Consider the following 25,810-nt stretch of genomic DNA (forward strand, 5'->3'; position numbering starts at 1 on the left):
GTTTTTTGGCTAGAAAGTCAACACTATTTGCATCTGTTTTTATAAGCCAAAGCAGCTGCCTGCTCCAGAAACTGCCCTCCTAGGAAACAGACAAAATAATATGAATTCTGTGTCTCCCCTGCTTTCTCCCACCACAAACACACTGGGCTGTTTCCCAGTCCCGCTGACCCACTGGGGGACTGTGTGCCGTTGTCCCCTGCATGGCTGGCACCATTCTCCATCTCAGATTGCTAAACCACCAGCATTCCTTTGTGGTCATTTAGGTCAATTATTGAAGCTTGTTCATTCAGAGTTTCTTTTACTCTCTCAGGCATTTAAGTCACTGACTTACTACATGATCTAGCAACGCGGCTCCTTGCAGAAGGAGCGGAGGAACCTGTGCATTGTCACTTGGGGGTTGGGTGCCAGCTGAGCGGGAGGGCGCCGAGCAGCACACACCGACCCTCAGCGGGGTCAGGAGAGGCTGCGGCAGGACAAGGGATGGAGAAGTGGCTCAGCCATGTGTTTCCTGAAATCAGGGCCCGAGGAGAGAAGTCTTGTGCAATTACTGCGCTCACACATTCTTCTTTACCCCGTCTCTCCGGCACCTCCCTGCTAGCTGTCCAGCAGTTGGGAGTTTTCTAAATTAAGAAAGAAAACCCAAAAACCCAATGTGAATTTTTCACTAGCTTGTAAGGGAGAAGAACCCGCTACACCGAGACAGGGCACACATTTGTGCATGAGCTTAACACTTGGGGGAAAAGACAGGCCCCATCTCACATGAAGGTTGGCTCGGGGATCCAAATATTCTGCCAGTCCCAAAGACCTGATGCCAGGGACCGGAACTGCATGATGCTCTGTGGACAGGAGGTCAGGTATGTTGTACATAACTGGTACTCGGTGAGCCAGGGGAGGGAGCACCAGACAAATTGTTATTTGGCTTAATAACCCCCACCCCTTGAGAGAGATGTGTTTTCCAGTTCCCAGGGACGGGCTGGATTGGAGAAACAAGGACAGAAGCCGCTCTCACCCTTGTGTGACCACACAGCTACTAAGGAAGCACTGGCTACCCTGGGTTCCAGCTTCAGTTCTGCTCTTCTAGCCTATGGCGCCTGCTTCTTTGTATATAATGTATTGATTTTAGAGAGTGTAGAGCTGGTGGTTCAGGCCAGGTAGGTTCTTAATGAACGCAGCCAGATGGTAGAGGAACTGCAGAGCCAAAAAGCGTCGGGCCATACCCGTTTATTGGAGGCTCACAAAGACAGGTGAGCAAATAAAAAAGGAAAAGAGCTAATAAAGGAGAACCTGCTTTTCTCAGTGAAGGGCGACGGAGCAGGAAAACCACAACTCACTGGCGGGAGAGCGATCTGGGAGACTCGCCCCAGAGGGACACCACCCGTGGCCTCACACAGACCACACACACACACACACACACACACACACACACACACACACTGGGAGACTCGCCCCAGAGGGACACCACCCGTGGCCTCACACAGACCACACACACGTACATACACACACACCACACACACACACACACACACACACACACGTGGCGCTGCCACATGCTCATGCGCTAATCAGGCAAAGTGCTTGCAGCCAGTAAACCAGCCAATAAGCCTAACACAGCTGTTTTCCCCACAGAGGGAGTGAGAGAGAAAGATCATTTGCTTTTTCCACTTATTCATGCAGTAATTGTTGCTTCTTTTATGTGTGCTGACCAGGAATCAAGCCTGCAACTTTGGAGTGTTGTGAGCACTCTAACCCAGTGGTTCTCAACCAGAGGTCTGTAGAGCGGTGTGGGTCCGCCAGAAAACTGCCAGTCCACAGACCACCAGTTGAAAAACACTGCAGTAACCAACTGAGCTACCCAGCCAGGGCTTAACTAGTTACGTTTTTTTGTTTTTTTTTTAATTCATTTTAGAAAGAAGAGAGAGAGAGAGAAGAGGGGAGGAGCAGGAAGCATCAACTCCCATATGTGCCTTGACTAGGCAAGTCCAGGGTTTCGAACTGGCGACCTCAGCATTTCCAGGTCGACGCTTTATCCACAGCGCCACCACAGGTCAGGCCAACTAGTTATGTTTTAATGTCTAACTAATCTCGTGGCTAGCGTCGGCTATAAACTTAGACATTTCAAAAGAGGAAAATATGTATTTTGTCAGCAATGCTGAGCACCCATTTTCAATACTGTTATCAGGTAGCACGAGGAGGAGGTGATGTTATGACTCCCTTGCTTCACCTGTGTCCTCAGAAGCTGGTTTTGATCCTTCAGTCTTAACTTCTGTGAGTTCACCTTCATCCCTGGGGGAAGAAAAATAAGGTGAAGGCTTTAACTTGTGCAAGGAACAGTTAAACCATTCATTATTTCCTCACCTTAGGCAAGAATTCTAATTTGTTTGCAATCACTTACATTTTGTCCGGTGACTCATCCTCATCAGATGACTCATCATGGAGCCTCTGGACCATATTTTTTTTCCAAATGGTGGTCAGTGGTCTATAAGCATTTTCAAGCCCCAGTGGCCGCCTGCTCCAGACACCGCCTGCCTAGGAATAGACGGGGAAATTTGAATTCTGCATTTTCCTTCCTTTGACCACCTCAATACTTTACCCTCCTCAAAGTTACCTCCATTTCACTTTCTGGAGAGCTTCTGTTATGTCCCATAATTGGCAAAAAGCCCCTCGGGGGAAAACATATACCAACAATTAGTGATTTGTGCCATTTTTCATGTCTCTCACAATGCACAACTCTGGTCTAAGTAGGACTAAATGTGTACTGGGTACAGAGTCATGAGAAAAATGCTCCAGACCTGGGACCTTGAAAAGGATTCCTTGCATGCTGGGCTCCCAGAAGTTCTCTGTGCCTGTTTAAAATGGCCCTGCAAGGTCTCTGGGGAGACCCTGCATGTGCCTTGGGAGGGGGTCCAGGGAGGAGCCATCTCCTCCACTTCACTGGCTCTTGGCCAGGTGCCTTCGTGCAGTGAACAGAAACGCACAACCACACTGGGCAGAAGCCGTCTACACTCCAGAAGCATGTTACCTCAGCCCCCTCAGACGTAGTCTCCCATGCAGTATTTGTTTGGTGGCGGTGTGGGAGAAGGTGCTTTTATTTTCTTAGCTGCTTTATCTGGTAACTTAAAGCATGCCAATTAAATGCCCGAGTCAACTTAGCAAAGTTATCAAGCTTGCTGACTTTCCTACTGTAGGCTGTCACTGATGAGTGAGTGAGTTGTGACCTCAGTTTAAATCTCATAACCAGCACTAAAGTACAAAAGTCTTTTTTTTTCCAAAGTATTTTTTTGAATACAAACAGAATAGGACAAAATCACAGTGTATAATAATTTTGTTTTAGACCAGTGTCTATATCTAACCCCTATTCAGCATTACTCTCGGCATTTTTAAACATGTGCAGCAAGAATTCATCACTCTGTTTGGACTCCCATCCTGTGTCCAGACCTACTGTTTGGCCTGAGCACACCTTCCACCTCCACCATTATAGACAGAATAGCACACATTGCTTCTGTAAAGTGACATCCTTCAGATACGTGGTGGCTTTTCAGACATGAATATCCTTGATAGCCTGAGCAGTTTCACGAGTGTTCTTAAAGTGAAGAGGAAGATTTGACTCGCATGACTTTGTGGGGTTTTCTGGGTCAAGTGAATACTGAACTATTTTCAGTTTTCACCTCAGGCTACATACAAGAGAGGGAAGCTCCTCTAGTTTTAAAATTCTACTTTAAAAACTGTCAGACCTGCATTACCTTGAGCTTCCTTCTCTCCCTTTTGCGAATCTGTGACAGATCTGTTTTGGAAGAAAACAACATCATGATTATTCATCACAACAACCCCTGTCTGAATCTTTATTGTTTCCCTTTCTAATGAGGTAACTTTTTGAGGACAGTAATTCTGTTTAATAGTCCTTGGACTCTTCCACAGTCCCTAATGTAGGGTCCTGCTTGCAGTTGGCAATGCAGTTTATTGTCTGTTTTAGGTAACATTCAGCAGATAATCCCTAATAAAAAAAGACTCAGGAGAAAAAAATATATACCTACCAGAAATCAACACAGCAGCTTTAAGGTCAAGTACAAGGGTGAGACACCTGTTACTACTGTTACTATTCATCATTGTTAGAATCCTAATCAACTTAATAAGAAAAATAATGGAATTATTTGAAAGAGACAAAAGATATTTAATTATGAGATGATGCACAACCTAATAAGCCCAAGAGCATTGATTGACTAAAATTTTATCTCAAGTAACATGATAATTAAGATGGCTAAATCCAAAATCAAGAACTCAACATGGAAAATCAATAGCTTTCCTATATATTGCAAATAACTAACTAGAAAATGAAAGAAAGAGCCCATTTACAATATCAATAAAAATGCATAAAGTACCAAGGAATAAACTTCAAAGGAAATGTCTAAGGTCCATGTGATGGAAACTTTAAAACTCTTCTATCTCACTACATGAGATACAGCATTCCTGGAATGTTGTAATGTGTCAATTCTCTAATTAACCTACAAATGCAGTGCAATCCTATTCAAATTCCTACACAGTTTGTTTAACAGAAACTATCTAGCTGACATTTGGCAGAGAAAATAATTCAAGAATAGCGATGAAGTGTATGAAAAAGTAAGATCAGAAAGCAGGAGCTGCATACCCCTCACCCAAAGTCAAATTGTCTTCTGTCACCTATCTGGTTTCCTTGTGCCCCTCCCTTCCCCCACCCCCTCTATCTCCTTCACCCCATCCTCCCCCCTGATTTATCAATGTCACTGCATTAGATTTAATAATAAAATAAAAAAATATATAAAAAGCAGAAGCTTAACCTACCAGGTACCAAAATGTGTTATAAAAACACTGGAATCTCCTAGTGACACTGCTACTGGTACAGAAAAGATAACTGGCTCAGCAGATTAGACTCAGATAAAGGTAATATTTTAGGTCAGTGAACAAAGAATAAGCCAGTCAATAAATGATTTTACAACACTTGGATCTTCATGTAGGGAAAATAATTGACAGATTTTTAAAAATTATTAAGAAAAATAATTTTTTTAAAAAACCTAGAAATTATACATAATAAGAAATGTTAGGAAAAGGACTAGAAGAAAATATCAGTACTTTCATACCAGGAGGTAACAAAGGCCTCACTAAGAAAACCCACAGCCCATAAGCCATAAGAGGACTGGCAGATATGGTGACACATGAACAATACACACCCTATTCTTCACAGCCCTTGCCCTCTTCTCCCCTGGATTATGTTTTTCCTTTTAATATTAAATATCTTGATCCTTTCATTGACTTCGTGAATTTAAATGTTTCAAATATTCCTCAGTGTTTCTGGCTTAAGGAGACAGAACACTGAAGTCAGGCTTTGCAGTCACACCACACTGGGTTCTACTTTCGGTTTTGCCCCTGGGACCTTAGGTTGATCTTCATCTATGGAGGAAGGAGGTCATATCGTCCTCAGGTGATTGTGGGGATTGAATCAGACAATATATGGAAAACTCTGCATCCTATACTTGGCATAAACCAGTGCTAAAGTTGCTAATTGTGTCACAGACAAGGTGTTCCTATCTGTCAAATGGTTCTGCCTATGGTAGTGAGCTCAGAAAGCTCTTCACTACCACCAGATTATAAAAATGTTGCTTCTATTTTTTTCTAGTACTTTCACAGGTTCTATTTTTTCTACATTTACGTAAATACATTTGTTTAAGGTGAGAAATACAGATGTGCTGTTATTCCCTCCTCAAGCAATTTGGTTGCTCTTGCATGACTTCTGCATTTTCTCTTATGGATTAGAATATTAAAAGGTGACATTTCTTTTTTTCCTTATTTTTTTTTTTGCAAGTAATGAAAGAATTTATTATGAATTCAGGAAGAAAGAGAAAAGGGGGCCTTGGAGACAGGTTCAGGGGGTTAACTGGGGATGAGCTGCCGCTGCCCACTGCTGCCCTGGTAATAAAACTCCATAAATAAACACAAATGCAAATTTCAACTACTGTATTTCCCAATGTATAACATGCCCCCTTGTATAAGATGCACCTTAATTTTGGGGCCTGAATTTTCAAAAATAAACTGTATTACATAAAGTTATTGAACTCAAGTTTTATTCATCATAAAATTCATACAACTCCTCATCACTGTCAAAACTCCCATCCATTAGCTTGTCCTCATCTGTGTCTGATGACAAATCACTGTCTTCAACAATGAGCATAAAAACATGAGCAAAAAAGCGGGAAATGCAAGTAAAATAATCTACAACCACTGTATAGTAGGCAACCAGTGTCTAGACCCCAAATTGTTTGAAAAGAGGTGCATCTTATACATGGGGAAATAGAGTACATAGAAATTAAAGGCAATAGAAAAGATTGTGAAAATTCCAATAAAACAAAAAACTGTATGCCACTAAGAGACATACTTGCTACTGTCTGGACAAAGGCCTTCTTCCCAGAGGCCTTGGCAAGCTGAGCCCAGGCTTGTCCCTAGTGTCATAGGCTCAGAAATCAAACTCTCTTCACCAAGAGAGAACTCACTTCTTCCCACTGGTGAAGTTTCGCCTTGCTGACACCACACGATTGATTAAAATCCAGAATGCCAAATTACAACAGAATTACATCTGCTCCACAGACAGCTTCTTAGTCCACACATTAGAAAAATACATTGTGTACAGAGAGGCCACTGGGGCACAGTAAAGCACAATCTGACGCCTACTTGCTGAGAACAGAAGGAGAGCAGGAATCAGCTGAATCCAGTGTGGATGGAAAATACTGAGTTATCAGGATCCCTCTGTCTCCCCGACAGCCATAGCCCGACTCTACATCTGCCATCTCTACTCTAAGCCACCGCTACGATGGGCAATGCTCAGGTTGGTCTCTTCTTCACCTTTTCTCTGTTCTTACTGCTGATCAACCCTCTGCAGATAGACCTGTTTATCGAAAGCAGTTAATACATACAGTCAGGTTTTACTCGAGTCTGATAGACCAGGAAGTCATTTGGTCTCTAAACATTTCTGCTCTGCCCCAGGATGTACTGACCTTGGTATTTATTTATTTATTTATTTATTTATTTATTTTTGCATTTTTCTGAAGCTGGAAACAGGGAGAGACAGTCAGACAGACTCCCACATGTGCCCGGCCGGGATCCACCCGGCATGCCCACCATGGGGTGACACTCTGCCCACCAGGGGGGGACGATGCTCTGCCCATCCTGGGCATCGCCATGTTGCGACCAGAGCCACTCTAGCGCCTGGGGCAGAGGCCACAGAGCCATCCCCAGCGCCCGGGCCATCTTTGCTCCAATGGAGCCTTGGCTGCAGGAGGGGAAGAGAGAGACAGAGAGGAAGGTGCGGCGGAAGGGTGGAGAAGCAAATGTGCGCTTCTCCTGTGTGTCCGGGCCAGGAATCGAACCCGGGTCCTCCGCACGCTAGGCCGACGCTCTACCGCTGAGCCAACCGGCCAGGGCCGACCTTGGTATTTATTACCTTGGAATTTCTTACTTGGGGATTCACCTTTTAAAAAATTATTTACCCTATTTTTAAATTCCCAGGAGAGTGGCATGCCTTACTACTGCTCCCATCCCTCTACCCCCCCCCCGCCCCCAAAATGGTAACAAATATGACAGAAGAACCAGGACTAGTGGGGCTGGAGTACTCAGGGAAGGCTTTATGAGGAAGGATGAACTTGAGCTGGCTTTTGAGACATACATAGCACTTCCACACGCAGAGAGAGAGAAGGGAATTTTAGATGGCCAGAGGCACAAACAAAGGTAGGAATGGGCATGGTGGCTAGCTATGGGGAAGGGCTTCCTTAGCTGGAAAGAGGGGCTGCCATGACCATTGAAAAGATAAACAAGGCAAATTAGTAGGGTAGAGTCAGGATTGTCAGCTTATTAATCACTGTTTGAATGGTAGCCCCTACGTGCTGAAAAATAAACCATTACAAAATTGAACAAAAGGGACACAAACCATCTCCAGGAACAGGTGACTGTAACTATGACGTGCTTTAGAGAAGCCTGATTGATGCAGGATTTACGTTGTGGTGTTCTAACTGAACTATTTGCACCTTACACACTGGAGAAGAAAGCTGGCAACTCAATGTAAGGAACTGACAAGAAGACACTTTGATTAGCCATGTCCTTTAAGCCAGGGTGGCATGGCACCATGAGGATGGAGATTCTGTATCTCTCCTCACTGCAGCCAACAAGAGAAGAAATCAGAAAGAGTCATTTTAGAGTACAGTAGATGAAATGAACATGTTCATTTTGAGCTGCAGGAATTTTGCTATCATGCCAACTCTGGCCTAATAACCTTCTCAACATAGTCTGGTGGCTTGTTTTCTTGATGTCAATTTTAATACATCTCTGAGAGGAAGCATCCTTTAAAAGTTCCTGGAATACAGTTTGTAATAAAAGAACAAAACATATCTCAGTGTTTGTGACTAAAGAGAAATATCAAGTAGGAGTAGGTGGGAAAGTGGCTTTCATTTTCCGTTTGTGGGTTCTGAATCTGTTCTAAAGACAGAATGTATTTTGGAAACCTGAATTAACTGATGTCTTACCAAGATGAGACACAAAAGCAAAACGAACATCATTGCTGCCACTGAAATAGGTATGACCACGATGAGGTTTTTGTTCAACAGGTAGGATGGAAGTTCTGTTTTCATCTAAAAGAAAATAAAAGAACAACTTTTTAAAGAAACCAGATAGAAAAAATAACTATTATTGAGTCTATTCTACAGAATAGCTAACTATTACTCTAAAATACCACTCTTTCAGGTTCTTAATGTACACAATGTACCGTGTTATGTAATCTTAGCATTAGGATTTTCTTGTACAATTTATCCTGTGTGTTAGGTCCCATTCTCATCTACCCTAAGGACAGTGGCACCAGTCTCTAAATGAGCAGAGCGGGAGATCACTGTCTTCGCCAAAGTCACATGGCAACACAAGACACAGACTAGGCACCCCTGGTCCTCTGCCGGTGCTTTCATGGCCTGTCCCACTCTGACTAAACGTCCAGGTCCCGTGTTTTGGGAGCTGTCCTCACCTCACTTGACTCCTGCTCTTCCTCTTCATCCTGGGCATTTGTATTCGCATTAACCAATTGGCCCGTCTCCCACTCTTCTTTGGGAACCTTGACTTGTTCCTCCTGCTTGAGAAGCTTCTTCAGGAGTCCTATTCCAGAAATCAGAGTTTCCTCAATTATTTTTGTAACTTGAATTGTAAAATTCAGGTTTAGAGAAGGGCTCCCTCTATTGCGTTTACCACGAATTGGGCATATCTCCACCTTGTACATTTGAAAAAGAATTTAATAATGTTGATTCTCTATCTTCTATATTTCCCTTCATGAAATAAGGCAGCGTGTAACTTAGTGCTCTAAGAGCATCACTTGTGTCATTAAAGTCAAGCTACTCACTCAATATGGTTGTCAGATTGTCGTCACTTTTTTCTGGGGATATCTTCTCTGGTTCAATCGTCAGCTCAGTGCTGGTGCGTTCTCTATGGCTTCTTACTGCATCTAATAACGCTGCCTTTGCTGTGGACAGTTCTTCTGTCAAAAAAGAAGAGACCACTTTTGATAAGGAAACACTCATGGGACAGCTTTTGTCAGTCCACAGCCTGCATTCGACCCAGATCAATTAGGAATCGGCAGATATCTCAGTGCTGTTTACAGAGGAGGAAAAAAAACCCTACTTAAACTTATGCTTGGCAGTGTAACAGAAGCAGAAAAGGTATCTTTTTCAAAAGTGGCTACATAGCATGATTATAGTAGGTATATTTAGAATTATTCTTCTGGTCCCCATGGGACACCTGCCCAGTACTGAGGAAAAGCCAAGGCTGGAAGACACCTCTCAGGTAGACTCTGCAGATCCACGTGACTCCTCACATTCATGTGCCCCATCCTGTCCTCAGATGCGGAGGGAACATGAGGCTTCCTCTCTCCATCGTGTCAGTGTGCTCGTGTTCCTGCTACCGTCACAGGTGACCATGATGAACACCCAGCGCCAACATGTCCTCATCTGGACCTGCCCTTCCCAACCTACCACCCACTCCTCAGCTTGGTTTCTGCTGCCACATATCCTGACACCCACAGCAGAAGGCTCTATACAGGAAAAACCACTATGTCCACACTAGCTCTGATTAAACTTAGGCAGGCATCAGCCCTGGCTGGTTGGGTCAGTGGTAGAGCATGTACCCCAGCCTGTGGATGTCCCAGGTTCAATTCCTGGTCAGGGTACACAGGAGAATCATCCATCTGATTCTCCATTTCTGCTCCTCCCTCAGCTCTCTCTCTTCCCATCCAGCAGCCATGGCTGGATTGGGTTCAACACGGCAGCCCCAGGAACTGAGGATGGCTCTGTGGAGCCTCTCCATAGGTGATAAAAATAGCTTGGTTGTGAGCATGGGCAGAGAATCGGCCTCAGGCAGGGTTGCCAGGCGGATCCCAGTCAGGGCGCATGAGGGAGTTTGTCTGTGTATCTTATGTCCTCTCACTTGGAAAAAAAGAAAGAAGAATTTCAGCAGGCATCTAGGATGTCGGTTATGTCATGTCTTACATTTTCAGTTATACTTGGGGAACCATCCAAAGCTTCTGACCACATGAAGGTCAAGTGTACGTTTGTGCAGCAGGGTTTCTTTTAGGAAAGAATTAAAAGTATGCTGCTGCTGGTGACAAGGTCAGAAAAGGAGATTGGAGTACTAAGAAAGGAAGCACGGGCTTCAGAGAGCCCCAAACTGGAAGCAGGAGACCTGGTCACTAGGGGACAGCAATTAACACTTTTAGATGCTATTTTTGCTCAGTTGTAAAAGGAGATGAAAATGCCTGTTCTGCCCATTTTTTAGTAAAAAGGACTAATCTATTTGGTCAAAAAATTGCTTTGAAAAATAAATGACACTGTCTTTATATAAGTAGCAAAGTGTTGTTATTTATGATGTGGCCCAGATCACTGACAGAGACCCATATTCAAGCTATCGGGGCAGGAGGATACATTTTGGAACTGATCAAATGGGTTCAAATAAACCTAATGTGTACAAAAATAGTTCAAAGCACCTGAGTGTTTGGTGGATAGAAAAACTTGAGCTTCAGAGCAGGCTTGGAGCAGGACAGTTTAAGAACACAAGAGCCTCCATCCATTAGAAGGGCTGGAGAGCAGTTCTGCTGATCGAACCAGAAACTCTCAGGTTCCAAATAAAATGTTCATGAAATAGTGCAATTTTTACTCTCTTTATAAAATTGCATAAGCAGCCTGACCAGGCAGTGGCACAGTGGATAGAGCATTGACCTGGGGTGCTGAGGACCCCATAGTTACTGGCTTGAGTCCAAAGGTCGCTGGTTGGAAGCCCAAGTCACTGGCTTGAGCAAGAGTTCACTGGCTCAATTGTCACCCCCAGTCAAGGCACATATGAGAAAGCAATCAATAAACAAAGGTGCCACAATGAAGAACTGATGCTTCTTATCTCCTTTCCTGTTTGTCCCTATCTGTAGCTCTCAATGTCTCTCTCTGTCTCACAAAAAAAAAATTGCAAAAACAAGCCAATTAAAAATTTATCTATACCTGTCCTATAAGGCAAAGGGGAATGAAACCTAATGCATACAGACCTGTTTACAAACTGTAAATCACTAATGAACAGGTTCTCATTTGGAAGTAAAGCACCAAGCAGAAAGCACAACGCACAGTATGTGACCATTAATGTTACTTCCCTTCCCCTTCCATTCCTTTCTCATGTGCCTTAACCTTTTAGCAAGGGAGTATAATGTAGGGTGTTGAACTCTAAATGAATGAATAAAGTACAATTACATTATTTGTCTAAAATTTATCATCCATTAAAAATAAAAATATTAAGACATAATAAAATTAAAATTGTATCAGGCAATTCGGACTCACCACAAGGTGTGTTTACCACACATTCAGCTTCACAGTGCAGTTTAATTGTCTTGCTGACAGCCTCAATATCATTTTTCAATTGGCAGAGGCAGCAGGACAAACGGCTGGGTAAGATCCTACAAATGGAAACAGAGAATTCAGTTAGTGGCACAGGAGTTACTTGAGTAGGCAGAAGAGGTAGCTCAAGGCTACCCCAGGGCTGTGGAGAAAAAGTCGCTGGGCCACATCGCCTGAACAGGTTGGTAGGGATCCGCTGTCCATATGCTACCCTTGAATATTGTACATAAAGAGAGAGGAGGCCAGAAGTGCCCAACAGCAGGGGAAGAATGGCAGTGGGTATGGAATGCCTAGCATGAAGGGGGTAGGGATTAGAATTGGGTGACACAGATCTATAATTCAGAAGTATATCCTCACAACCCAAAAGTCTCACTTAGGGTAGAGTGTACACAAAAAGGGAAAAGACTCTTAAAAAGGCCCTGAATAAGTTCCCAACTTGTGGAGTCAATTTATCAATCCCTAATTGTTAGTGATAAACATATTAGAAATTACTCTGGGCATAAAAAACATTTGTAAATAATAATATTTGAAGATTCAAAAGAATAATGTTAATAAGGTATAACATAACATAGTAATTTAAAGAGCCCATAAGTTAAAATGATACTCAAGCCCTAGTCTGTTGGCTCAGTGGTAGAGCATCGGCTCGCATGTGAAAGTCCTGGGTTCAATTCCCAGTCAGGGCATACACCAGAAGCACCCATCTGCTTCTCCACCCTTCCCCCTCTCCTTCCTCTCTTTCTCTTTCTCTCTCTTCCCCTCCCACAGCCAGTGCTCCATTGAAGCAAGATTGGCCCGGGCACTGAGGCCAGCTCCGTGGCCTCAGCCTTAGATGTTAGAATGGCTCCAGCCACCACAGAGCAATGCCCCAGATGGGCAGAGTATCACCCCCTGGTGGGCATGCCAGGTGGATCATGGTCAGGTGCATGCAGGAGTCTGTCTGGCTGCCTCTGTGCTTCTAACATTAGAAAAATTCAAAAAATATAAATAAAATGATACTCAGAAAAGGCTCTGGCCGGTTGGCTCAGTGGTAGAGTAAGCCTGGTGTGTGGAAGTCCCAGGATCGATTCCCAGCCAGGGGACACAGGAGAAGTGCCCATCTCCTTCTCTACCCTTCCTTCTCTCCTTTCTCTCTCTCTCTCTCTCTCTCTCTTTCCCCTCCTGCAACCAAGGCTCCATTGGAGCAAAGTTGGGGTGGAGGATGGCTCCAAGGCCTCCATCTCAGGCTTTAGAATGGCTCCAGTTGAAAAGGAGCAATGCCCCAGATGGGCAGAGCATTGCCCCCTGGTGGGCTTGCTGGGTGGATCCTGGTCAGACACATGCTGGCGTCTGTCTCTCTGCCTCCCCACTTCTCACTTCAGAAAAATACACACACACACACACACACACACACACACACAAAATTGGTTCTCAAAAAAAAAAATGAGTGGAGTCCTGGCCAGATAGCTCAGTTGCTTAGAGCATCATCCCAATATGCCAAGGCTGCAAATGCAGGTTCAATGCCGGGTCAGAATTCAACCAATGAAAGCATAAACAAGTGGAATAACAACTCAATATTTCACTTTCTTTTTCTCTCTTTATTTTTATCTTTCTCTAAAATCAATTAAAATTTAAAAAATAAGGGGAGCTATTTATAGAGTAATACTAGCTACTAAATAAAGAAGGAATAATAGGAAAAGGTATCACTTTGCAATCGATGTAATAACTAATACAGACAAGATTATTATTGATGCACAGTTGGGTAATAAGTTGAAAGTAGAATCTTCACTGATCTCAATGTATCAGCCCACATTTATTAATTACCAAGGGAAAAAGTAACTTTACAATAGAGTGATCTGGGGGATACCACCTTCACCAAGTGGTCAAACTTAGCATTATGGGACACTTTAAGTGATGAAATAGGAAGGATGTAACACCTATGTAGGATTGTTTCTAAAAACGTTTACTTTGAACCTATTCATGATCAAACATACAAATCCAGACTGTAGGACAATTTACAGACAATGGTCTTATACACATCAACAATGCCAGTGTCATAAAAGACAAAAAAAAATATATATGTATATGTATATGTAGGAAATAAATAAATTTCTTAAAATAAATATATATTAATATATATTTAGGAAACTTTATTTTTTATTTTTATTTTTTATTTTTTTCTGAAGCTGGAAACAAGGAGGCAGTCAGACAGACTCCTGCATGTGCCTGATCAGGATCCACTCGGTACACCCACCAGGGGGTGATGTTCTGCCCGTCTGGGGTGTTGCTCTATGGCCACCAGAGCCACTCTAGTGCCTGAGGCAGTGGCCATGGAGCCATCCCCAGCACCCGGGCCAACTTTGCTCCAGTGGAGCCTTGGCTGCGGGAGGGGAAGAGAGAGACAGAGAGGAAGGAGAGGGGGAGGGGTGGAGAAGCAGATGGGCGCTTCTCCTGTGTGCCCTGGCCGGGAATCAAACCCAGGACTCCTGCACGCCAGGCCTACGCTCTACCACTGAGCCAACCGGCCAGGGCCAGAAAATGTTTTAGAATAAAGAAAACATGACATGTGATGCTTGACATTTGATTGGATCCTGGACCAAAACAAAACAAATTTAAGGAATATTACAAAAATCTAGAAAATGCAAACTGATCTACATCAACGGAAAACAGATCAGTGGATGCACTGGGATTGGGGAGGGCAAGGAGACATGAAAATACTTTTCCATGTGATAAACAGTTTGATTTTGGTGCTGTCAACTTACAGTTTTTCCAATTCATGGGTCTTCATGATGACAGTCTCAACTGTCTTAAGTGACACCTCTGTTGTTCCCAGGTCTCTGAAGGAGAAAGCCCAAAGATGCATGATATGAACCCAAAGGAAAAACTTCTACACTTAAAAAGACACTTAACATGTGATTTACTTCAGTCTAGCTTCTCTGTCAACCAGCTCAAGCGTTTTCTTGCCAGAAATGGTAATTTCAGAGAGCTTGCCTTGAAGAAATTTAAATTTATTTGCATCATCAAATTAATGACCTTGGTGAACAGTACAATATTTTTTTATATTTCTTATTTTACCATTATCCCACTTCTCATTCTCAATTGTATCCACAATTGGATTACTCTTTAAAACAATGCATAATGTACAATTTACTCCTTTTGCTTTTCTAACATCAATGGTATTTCCACGTGCACCTACATGTCCCAGCTCTGAGTGTGTTCTTCAGCACACTGCCTCCCTCTGCTGGCTGTCCTGTCCACATGCACCTACATGTCCCAGCTCTGAGTGTGTTCTTCAGCACACTCCCTCCCTCTGCTGGCTGTCCTGTCCACGTGCACCTACATGTCCCAGCTCTGAGTGTGTTCTTCAGCACGCTCCCTCCCTCTGCTGGCTGTCCTGTCCACGTGCACCTACATGTCCCAGCTCTGAGTGTGTTCTTCAGCACGCTGCCTCCCTCTGCTGGCTGTCCTGTCCACGTGCACCTACATGTCCCAGCTCTGAGTGTGTTCTTCAGCACACTCCCTCCCTCTGCTGGCTGGCTTTTCCACATACATCCTTTCTCAATCATTTTTCTGTACCAATAACTTTTTCAGTAATAACCCAGTTAAAATTTAAATTTTAACTTTTTAGTCAAAATGTAAAATACTTAATCTTTGATGAAAGAAAGAGCAGAAACCATCTCATGAGGCATGAGATGATGCAATACTTACAAGTATTTTAATGCTGGCAACTTCAAAAGATTTGGATCTTCAATTGTGGTTAGAGGATTTTGATCGAGAATTCTGAAAAATGCAATGGAATTAAATTATCTGCATTTTCAATAACTGCCATGAAAATTTATATTCATTTTGTTAGTACAAAACTTGAAGTTTAAAAAATTATATTCTGTCTTTACCTATAGATCACCCTAAGAATTTCTAAAACATTCTTTTGGGGGGAATGACGCAGGTCTCTAAATGATAAAGTGAAGAACAGAAAGTTTAAAAAAAAGTGAATAGCAAAGGAAAAATATATGCTCAAGAACTTTTCAGATTAAAACACCTAGGCCCGACCTGTGGTGCCGCAGTGGATAAAGCACTGACCTGGAACACTGAGGTCACCGGGTTGAAACTGTGGGCTTGCCTGGTCAAAGCACATATGTGAGTTGATGCTTCCTGCTTCTCCCTCTTTCTCTCTCTCTCTCTCTATCGCTTCTCTCTAAAATCAATCAATCAATCTTTCTATCAATAAAAAACCTAGACGTGACTGTGCTATTAGGAAGCTCTTTCTCTACAGGAAATACTTTAATTTATGTAGTGTCCTCCGTAATTCAAAGTACTTTTCTTTCATCTCTAGAAATATAAAGAATTCCACAGTTTAAATCACCCAGTTAAAAACAAAAACGGACTAATTCCGTGCTTTTGGAACCAAGGAAGGGATAAATAGAAAAGGAGCTGCTGAAAGCCCCACTCCCATCACATAGGCGCATGTGTCTTCTTGCAGCACAGGTTTTGTTAGATTGTATGTAATCACCTGTTTACTTGTCAATTTCTCTGACTGGTACTGCCTGACATTTACTAGGTAAGACATGTTTGTTTTATATATAAATAACATTTTGTTTACACTCAATGAAATAAAAATTTTGACACAAATTTTTATTCCAAATGCTGGAATAAATTTTCTTCTCAGTTCTTTAAAACAAATAAGCAAAACAGGAAAACAGGAAGAAAGAAAAAGATACCTGTTTTTAGGTTAACTCGATTCAAGAATCATGAGTGTACTTTTGCAGCATATTATAAAGGTGATTATCACAGCTAATATCTATTAGGCTGCTGTCATCTGTGATGAACATTTCACATTTAATCCTCACAATAACCTTATTGATAGATATTATTATTATCCCATTTTACAAATGAGGAAACTCAGGAACAGAGAGGTTATATAACTTGTCCTAGGTCATCAAGTTAGGGAGAACCAGAGCTGGAATTTGAAATCAGTTCTGACTCCAAAGCCTGTGTTGAACTCGTATTAATAAAAAGGGTTTGAAATAGCTGTTACTTTAACTTTAATTCTGAGACCACTAAATAGAGAAATACCTTTCAAATTTCATGTACTATTTGGGAGAGTCTCTATGAGAATTATATTTTCTCTTTCCATTCCTGTTCCCAAATTATCTCCCATGACTAAATAGTTAACTAGCTTATCGTCATTGAGACTTTAGGGATTTGGAACCATAAAAATCAGTGAAAAGGGTGAAGTAAGGACACCTGAAAACTCATCCCTAAAAAACAACCAAAAACTGGCAAAAGTTGTCAGAATTTTTTCAAACTCTGGCAACCAACAGGCTTGCAGAAATCTAGAAAACATTTATCCAAGAAAAATGATTCATTTCTGCAAGAACAGTGTTGTGTGTTGTTTTAGCACATTCTAGATCTTTGCTCTGCATCTCAGGGGTAACCTTGAAAATTATTTCACAATCCCCAATGCCAGAGGGAGCAAAATAGAACAAAACTCTCATCCCCAAAGAACTGTCCTTTCACCTGTCCAGTGGTTCCAGTGGTGGCAATCAGTTGTTTTGCAACAGTTCAGCAAAACCAATAGCTAATTTTTTGTGGAGTTCAGCGAACTGATAGTTAAAATGATACTTGTAATCAGGGTTTTAAGGTGGGCGCCTGGGCAACTGCCCAATGTGGACATCACAGATTTACATTCCTTCCTCTTTTTTACATTCATCTGCACAATAGCATATTCTTTTTCTCTCATTTTTTAAATTAAATTTAACAGGGAGACATTGACCAACAAGAGTACATAGATTTCAGGTAAACATCATTTGAACAGTCGATTATGTTGTATACCTATAGCCCAAAGTCAAATCATCATTTGTCACCTTATATTTGTCCCTCTTTATGCCCTTCCCCCAACACCCTCCCCCATGTCCCCCTGTAAGGCTGGTGGCCGTGGCCATGCAAGTTCACATTGGATTCGGGGAGATGGTAGAGAAACTACGAAGCTGGAAAATGGTGAGCCGTTCCATTTATTAGTCTTACAGTGCAGACTAGCGAGCAGGCAGGGTAAACTGTTTTTCTCTCTCAGGGCTGATGAGCAAACAGGCTGGAGGAGAAAATCTTCTCTGGCAAACAATACCAAAAAGTGAAATGCAATTTGCAATGTACACTCTGCAGTCCTGAAGGCAAGCACCTGCAGCCTTACAGACAATACACGCATGGTGCTGCCCCAAGATCATGCACCAATCAGGCAAACTACAAGTGAGCAAGCCTAACACACTTGCCCAACATTCCATCCCTTTAGAGTTGCTTGCTTCACAATCTACACGACAGGTCTCTGCCAATATGGTCCCTGTGCAAGGAGTGAGGTACATTACATAAACAAACAGACTAGAGCAACATGAACATGGGGGCGCATGTGTCTTTACATACCGATGTTTTTGAGTTTGGAAGGTATATACCCAGTAGAGGGATTGCTGGCTCATATGGTAGTTCTATTCTTAATTTTTTGAGGGACCACCATACTTTCTTCCATAACAGTTGTACTAATTTGCATACCCAACAACAGTGAATGAGAGTTCCTTTTTCTCATTCACAAGCCTCTCCAACACTTGTTATTACCTGTCTTGTTGATAATAGCCAATCTAACAGGCATGAGGTGGTATCTCATTGTAGTTTTGATTTGTATTTCTTGAATAGCTAGTGAAGATGAGCATCTTTTCATATATCTGTTGGCCATTTGTGTGTCCTCTTGGGAGGAGTGTCTGTCCCCATTTTTTAATTGGATTGTGTTCTTGTTTATTGCTGAGCTTGGAGTTCTTTGTATATTTTTTATATTAACCCCTATCAGAGCTGTTGTTTGCAAGTATAATCTCCTTTTTAGCTGGCTGCCTGTTTGTTTTGTTGTTAGTTTCTTTTGCTATGCAGAAGCTTTTTAGTTTGATATAGTTCCATTCATTTATTTTTGTCTTTACTTCCCTTGCCTTTGGGGTCAAATTCTTGGCTGTGGCCATTTGGTTCAGTGGTAGAGCATCAGACTGGTGTATGGAAGCCCCAGGTTAAATTCCCAGCTAGGGCACACAGGAGAAGCACCCATCTGCTTCTCCACCCTTCCCCCTCTCCTTTCTCTTTCTCTCTCTCTTCCCTTCCTGCAGCCAAGACTCCATTGGAGCAAAAAGTTGGCCTGGGCACCTAGGATGGCTCCGTGGCCTCCGCCTCAGGTGCTAGAATGCTAGAATGGCTCTGGTTGCAGCGGAGCAATGCCCCAGATGGGCTGAGCATCTCCCCCTGGTGGGCTTACCGGGTAGATCCCAGTTCCCAGTCAGGCACATGCGGAAATCTGTCTGCCTCTCCCCGCTTCAATTTGGAAAAATACAAAAAAAAAAAGGGTTTTCTCTATAGTCAAGGTCCATGAGTTTACTACCTATTGTTTCAGATTTTATATTTAGGTCTTTGATCCATTTTAAATAATTTTTGTGCAGGGGGACAAAATGTAGTCAAGTTTCATTCTTTTGCATGTAGCTTTACAATTTTCCCAGAACCATTTATTGAAGAGGCTTTCTTTTCTCTATTGTATGTTTTTGGCTCCTTTGTCAAAGATAATTTGCCCTTATGTATGTGATTTTATTTCTGGGCTCTTGATTCTGTTTCATTGGTCTGTGTGTCTATTTTTCAGCCAATATAATGCTATTTTGATTATCGTGGCTCTGTAGTATAATTTGAAGTCAGGTACTGAAATACCTCTGGTTTCATTCCTTTTTCTCAGGATTGCTTTGGCTATTCAGGGTTTTTTATGGTTCCATACAAACCTGGTGATTTCTTTTTCCATTTGTATAAAAAACGCCATTGGACTTTTGATGAGCATTTCATTAAATTTATATATTGCTTTGGGTAATAGGGCCATTTTAACTAGCAACAGAAAATTCTAAGCACCTGTAATAATGTTCATTTAGTCAATAAGTAAAAAATAATTGACAGAACTATGCTTATATTTGTTTATTCATTCATAAAACTCATTATACCTTAGATAAAATACATTTTAATCCCCTTGCATTTGTTACTTCAGTAAACATATAATGTAAAGAGAAAATGCCAGACAGCCAGGGGGTGACAAGCTGTCATTGGAAATAACTTCATAACAGTTTTATTGGGTTTTGTCAGGTATTAGTTAAAATTTTTTCATTAATATTTTAAAACTTTCTTATAGCATAATCTAGTTGTTTGTACATCTCTTATTGCTTTCATTTAAGTATTAAATGCATGAAATAATAAACTATCTTTTAGTATATCATTCTTTTTTTTTTAATAAATTTTTATTAATGGTAATGGGATGACATTAATAAATCAGGGTACATATATTCAAAGAAAACATGTCTAGGTTATTTTGTCATCAAATTATGTTGCAAACCCCTCGCCCAAAGTCAGATTGTCCTCCGTCACCCTCTATCTAGTTCTCTGTGCCCCTCCCCCTCCCCCTAACTCTCTCCCTCCCTCCCTCCCATGTCCTCCCTCCCCCCCCCACCCCTGGTAACCACCACACTCTTGTCCATGTCTCTTAGTCTCATTTTTATGTTCCACCAATGTATGGAATCATGTAGTTCTTGTTTTTTTCTGATTTACTTATTTCACTTCTTATAATGTTATCAAGATCCCACCATTTTGCTGTAAATGATCTGATGTCATCATTTCTTATGGCTGAGTAGTATTCCATAGTGTATATGTGCCACATCTTCTTTATCCAGTCTTCTATTGAAGGGCTTTTTGGTTGTTTCTATGTCTTGGCCACTGTGAACAGTGCTGCAATGAACATGGGGCTACATGTGTCTTCACGTATCAATGTTTCTGAGGTTTTGGGGTATATACTCAGTAGAGGGATTGCTGGGTCATAAGGTAGTTCTATTTGCAGTTTTTTGAGGAACCACCATACTTTCCTCCATAATGGTTGTACTACTTTACAGTCCCACCAACAGTGAATGAGGGTTCCTTTTTCTCCACAGCCTCTCCAACATTTGCTATTACCTGTCTTGTTGATAATAGCTAATCTAACAGGAGTGAGGTGGTATCTCATTGTAGTTTTGATTTGCATTTCTCTAATAACTAATGAAGCTGAGCATCTTTTCATATATCTGTTGGCCATTTGTATCTCTTCCTGGGAGAAGTGTCTGTTCATGTCCTCTTCCCATTTTTTTATTGGATTGTTTGTTTATTTGTTGTTGAGTTTTATGAGTTCTTTGTAAATTTTGGATATTAGGCCCTTATCTGAGCTGTCGTTTGAAAATATCAGTTCCCATATAGTTGGCTGTCTGTTTATTTTGATATCAGTTTCTCTTGCTGAGCAAAAACTTTTAATTCTGATGTAGTCCCATTCATTTATCTTTGCCTTCACTTCTCTTGCCATTGGAGTCAAGTTCATAAAATGTTCTTTAAAACCCAGGTCCATGATTTTAGTACCTATGTCTTCTTCTATGTACTTTATTGTTTCAGGTCTTATATTTAGGTCTTTGATCCATTTTGAATTAATTTTAGTACACAGGGGACAGGCTGTAGTCGAGTTTCATTCTTTTGCATGTGGCTTTCCAGTTTTCCCAACACCATTTGTTGAAGAGGCTTTCTTTTCTCCATTGTGTGTTGTTGGCCCCCTTTATCAAAGATTATTTGACCATATATATGTGGTTTTATTTCTGGGCTTTCTATTCTGTTCCATTGGTCTGAGTGTCTATTTTTTTGCCAATACCATGCTGTTTTGATTATCGTGGCCCTATAATATAGTTTAAAGTCAGGTATTGTAATGCCCCCAGCTTCATTCTTTTTCCTTAGGATTGTTTTGGCTATTCGGGGTTTTTTATAGTTCCATATACATCTGATGATTTTTTGTTCCATTTCTTTAAAAAATCTCATAGGGATTTTGATGGGAATTGCATTAAATTTGTATATTGCTTTGGGTAATATGGCCATTTTGATTATATTTATTCTTCCTATCCAAGAACAAGGAATATTTTTCCATCTCATTGTATCTTTTTCGATTTCCCTTAACAATGCTTTGTAATTTTCATTATATAGGTCCTTTACGTTCTTTGTTATGTTTATTCCTAGGTATTTTATTTTTTTTGTTGCAATCGTGAAGGGGATTATTTTTTTGAGTTCGTTTTCTAATATTTCATTGTTGGCATATAGAAAGGCTATGGACTTTTGTATGTTAATTTTGTATCCTGCGACCTTACTGTATTGGTTTATTGTTTCTAATAATCTTTTTGTGGAGTCCTTCGGGTTTTCGATGTATAGGATCATATCATCAGCAAAAAGTGATAGCTTTACTTCTTCTTTTCCAATATGGATGCCTTTTATTTCTTTGTCTTGTCTGATTGCTCTGGCCAGAACTTCTAGCACCACGTTGAATAAGAGTGGAGAGAGTGGACAACCCTGTCTTGTTCCTGATTTAAGGTAGAAAGTCCTCAGTTTTATGCCGTTTAATAGGATGTTGGCTGATGGTTTATCATATATGGCCTTTATCATGTTGAGATATTTTCCTTCTATACCCATTTTGTTGAGAGTCTTAAACATAAAATTGTGTTGTATTTTATCAAAAGCCTTTTCTGCATCTATTGATAAGATCATGTGGTTTTTGTTCTTTGTTTTGTTGATATGGTGTATTATGTTAACCGTTTTACGTATGTTGAACCATCCTTGAGATTCTGGGATGAATCCCACTTGATCATGATGTATTATTTTTTTAATATGTTGTTGTATTCGGTTTGCCAGTATTCTGTTTAGTATTTTAGCATCTGTATTCATTAGAGATATTGGTCTGTAGTTTTCTTTCTTTGTGCCATCCTTGCCAGGTTTTGGTATGAGGGTTATGTTGGCCTCATAAAATGTGTTTGGAAGTATTGCTTCTTCTTCAATTTTTTGGAAGACTTTGAGTAGAATAGGAACCAAGTCTTCTTTGAATGTTTGATAGAATTCACTAGTATAACCGTCTGGGCCTGGACTTTTATTTTTGGGGAGATTTTTAATAGTTTTTTCTATTTCCTCCCTGCTGATTGGTCTGTTTAGGCTTTCTGCTTCTTCATGACTCAGTCTAGGAAGGTTGTATTGTTCTAGGAATTTATCCATTTCTTCTAGATTGTTGTATTTGGTGGCATATAATTTTTCATAGTATTCTACAATAATTCTTTGTATATCTATGATGTCTGTGGTGATCTCTCCTCTTTTATTTTGGATTTTATTTATTTGAGTCCTGTGTCTTTTTTCCTTGGTGAGTCTTGCCAAGGGTTTGTCAATTTTGTTGATCTTTTCAAAGAACCAGCTCCTTGTTTTATTGATTTTTTCTATAGTTTTTCTGTTCTCTATTTCTTTTTTTTTTTTTTTTTTTTTGCATTTTTCTGAAGCTGGAAACAGGGAGAGACAGTCAGACAGACTCCCGCATGCGCCCGACCGGGATCCACCCGGCACGCCCACCATGGGGCGACGCTCTGCCCACCAGGGGGCGATGCTCTGCCCATCCTGGGCGTCGCCATGTTGCGACCATCCTGGGGGTCGCCATGTTGCGACCAGAGCCACTCTAGTGCCTGGGGCAGAGGCCACAGAGCCATCCCCAGCGCCCGGGCCATCTTGGCTCCAATGGAGCCCTGGCTGCGGGAGGGGAAGAGAGAGACAGAGAGGAAGGCGCGGCGGAGGGGTGGAGAAGCAAATGGGCGCTTCTCCTATGTGCCCTGGCCGGGAATCGAACCCGGGTTCTGTTCTCTATTTCATTTATTTCTGCTCTGATTTTTATTATCTCTTTTCTTCGGCTGGTTTTGGGTTGTCTTTGTTCTTCTTTTTCTAGTTCCTTAAGGTGTGAAGTTAAGTGGTTTACTTCGGCTCTCTCTTGTTTGTTCATATAGGCCTGAAGTGATATGAACTTTCCTCTTATTACTGCTTTTGCTGCATCCCAGAGATTCTGATATGTCGTATTTTCATTTTCATTTGTCTGTATATATCTTTTGATTTCTGCGCTTATTTCTTCTTTGACCCATTCATTTTTTAGAAGTATGTTGTTTAGTTTTTACATTTTTGTGGGTTTTTCCCCCTTTTTTGCAGTTGAATTCTAGTTTCAAGGCTTTATGATCAGAAAATATGCTTGGTACAATTTCAATTTTTCTAAATTTGCTGATATTGTCTTTGTGGCCCAACATATGGTCAATTCTTGAGAATGTTCCATGTACACTAGAGAAAAATGTATACTCTGTCGCTTTGGGATGAAGTGTCCTGTAGATGTCTATCATATCCAGGTGTTCTAGTATTTCGTTTAAGGCCACTATATCTTTATTGATTCTCTGTTTGGATGACCGATCTAGAGCCGTCAGCGGTGTATTGAGGTCTCCAAGTATGATTGTATTTTTGTTAGTTTTTGTTTTAAGGTCAATAAGTAGCTGTCTTATATATTTTGGTGCTCCTTGGTTTGGTGCATATATATTAAGGATTGTTATGTCTTCTCGATTCAACTTCCCCTTAATCATTATGAAATGACCATTTTTGTCTCTGAGTACTTTTTCTGTCTTGTAGTCAGCATTATTAGATATGAGTATTGCTACGCCTGCTTTTTTTTGGATGTTGTTTGCTTGGAGTATTGTTTTCCAGCCTTTCACTTTGAATTTGTTTTTATCCTTGTTGCTTAGATGTGTTTCTTGTAGGCAGCATATAGTTGGATTTTCTTTTTTAATCCATTCTGCTACTCTGTGTCTTTTTATTGGTAAGTTTAATCCATTTACATTTAGTGTAATTATTGATACTTGTGGGTTCCCTACTGCCATTTTATAAATTGCTTTCTGTTAGTTTTGTATCTAGTTTGATTCTTCTCTTTTGTTTTTCTATCATTTGTTTTTGTTTGTGTTCCATACTTCTTTCCTCTGTTGCTACCTTTTTTAAGTCAAGTGTTTTTGTGGTGGTTTTTTTAAGGGTGGTTACCATTAAGTAATGAAAAGGGTACCTACCATATTCATTGTAGTACCCTATCTTATAAGTATTTCTGCACTTCATCATCCTTTGCTACTGTTAATCTTCATCCTCTCCCCCCTTTTTTTCCTTTGTTGTCACAGTTTAAGTTTGGTTTTATTGTGTTCTTGGTGGAGCTGTTACTTGTGGTGTTGTTTTCTTTTGTTCTTTGAATCTGGTTGGAAAACCCCCTTTAGTATTTCCTGGAGTGAGGGCTTTCTGTTGATAAATTCTCTCATCTTTTCTGTATTTGTGAATGTTTTTATATCTCCTTCATACTTGAAGGATAGCTTTGATGGGTATAGTATTCTTGGCTGAAAGTTCCTCTCTTTCAGGGCTTTAAATATTGGGGTCCACTCTCTTCTAGCTTGTAGAGTTTCTGCTGAGAAATCTGATGATAATCTAATAGGCCTTCCTTTATATGTTGTACTCTTCTTTTCCCTGGCTGCCTTGAGAATTTTTTCTTTGTCATTGGTTTGTGTCATCTTTATTATGATGTGCCTTGGAGTGGGTTTGTTGGGGTTAAGAAAACTTGGTGTTCTGTTTGCTTCTTGAATTTGAGGCTTTAGTTCCTTCCACAGGCTTGGGAAGTTCTCGTCTATTATTTGTTTGAGTATATTCTCCATTCCATTTTCTTTCTCTTCTCCCTCTGATATACCTATTATTCTTATGTTATTCTTTCTGATGGAGTCAGACAATTCCTGTAGGGCTTTCTCGTTTTTTATTATTTTTGAGTCTCTTTCTTCTTCTCTCTGTTGTGCCTCAAGTTGTTTGTCTTCTATTTCACTAATCCTATCTTCAATCTGGGCTGTTCTGTTAGCTAAGCTTGTTACCTTATTTTTCAGCTCGTGAATTGAGTTTTTCATTTCTGTTTGATTTGTTTTTATAGTTTCAATTTCCTTGGTAATATATTCTTTGTGTTCATTGAGTTGTTTTCTGATCTCCCTATATTGCCT

The 25,810-nt window shown here is 41.0% G+C and overlaps 1 protein-coding gene across 1 annotated transcript in view; it reads right to left on the reverse strand.

The window, feature by feature from the left end:
* Positions 1-2,156: 2,156 nt before the first annotated feature.
* The window catches only part of LOC136318294 (leucine-rich repeat-containing protein 37A-like), a 55,685-nt gene continuing 32,031 nt past the window's right edge, over positions 2,157-25,810 (reverse strand). Inside the window, exons 6-15 of the mRNA XM_066250668.1 lie at positions 15,609-15,680; positions 14,663-14,737; positions 11,868-11,983; positions 9,398-9,532; positions 9,029-9,156; positions 8,541-8,645; positions 3,741-3,781; positions 2,606-2,630; positions 2,393-2,526; positions 2,157-2,283 (exon numbers count right to left, since the gene is read on the reverse strand). Of these exons, the coding sequence (XP_066106765.1) occupies positions 2,202-2,283; positions 2,393-2,526; positions 2,606-2,630; positions 3,741-3,781; positions 8,541-8,645; positions 9,029-9,156; positions 9,398-9,532; positions 11,868-11,983; positions 14,663-14,737; positions 15,609-15,680 (913 nt within the window). The 3' untranslated portion in view covers positions 2,157-2,201. The remainder of the gene's footprint in view (positions 2,284-2,392; positions 2,527-2,605; positions 2,631-3,740; positions 3,782-8,540; positions 8,646-9,028; positions 9,157-9,397; positions 9,533-11,867; positions 11,984-14,662; positions 14,738-15,608; positions 15,681-25,810) is intronic.

The sequence above is a fragment of the Saccopteryx bilineata genome, unplaced genomic scaffold (assembly GCF_036850765.1).
Source record: "Saccopteryx bilineata isolate mSacBil1 unplaced genomic scaffold, mSacBil1_pri_phased_curated manual_scaffold_25, whole genome shotgun sequence".
Lineage (NCBI taxonomy): Eukaryota > Metazoa > Chordata > Mammalia > Chiroptera > Emballonuridae > Saccopteryx > Saccopteryx bilineata.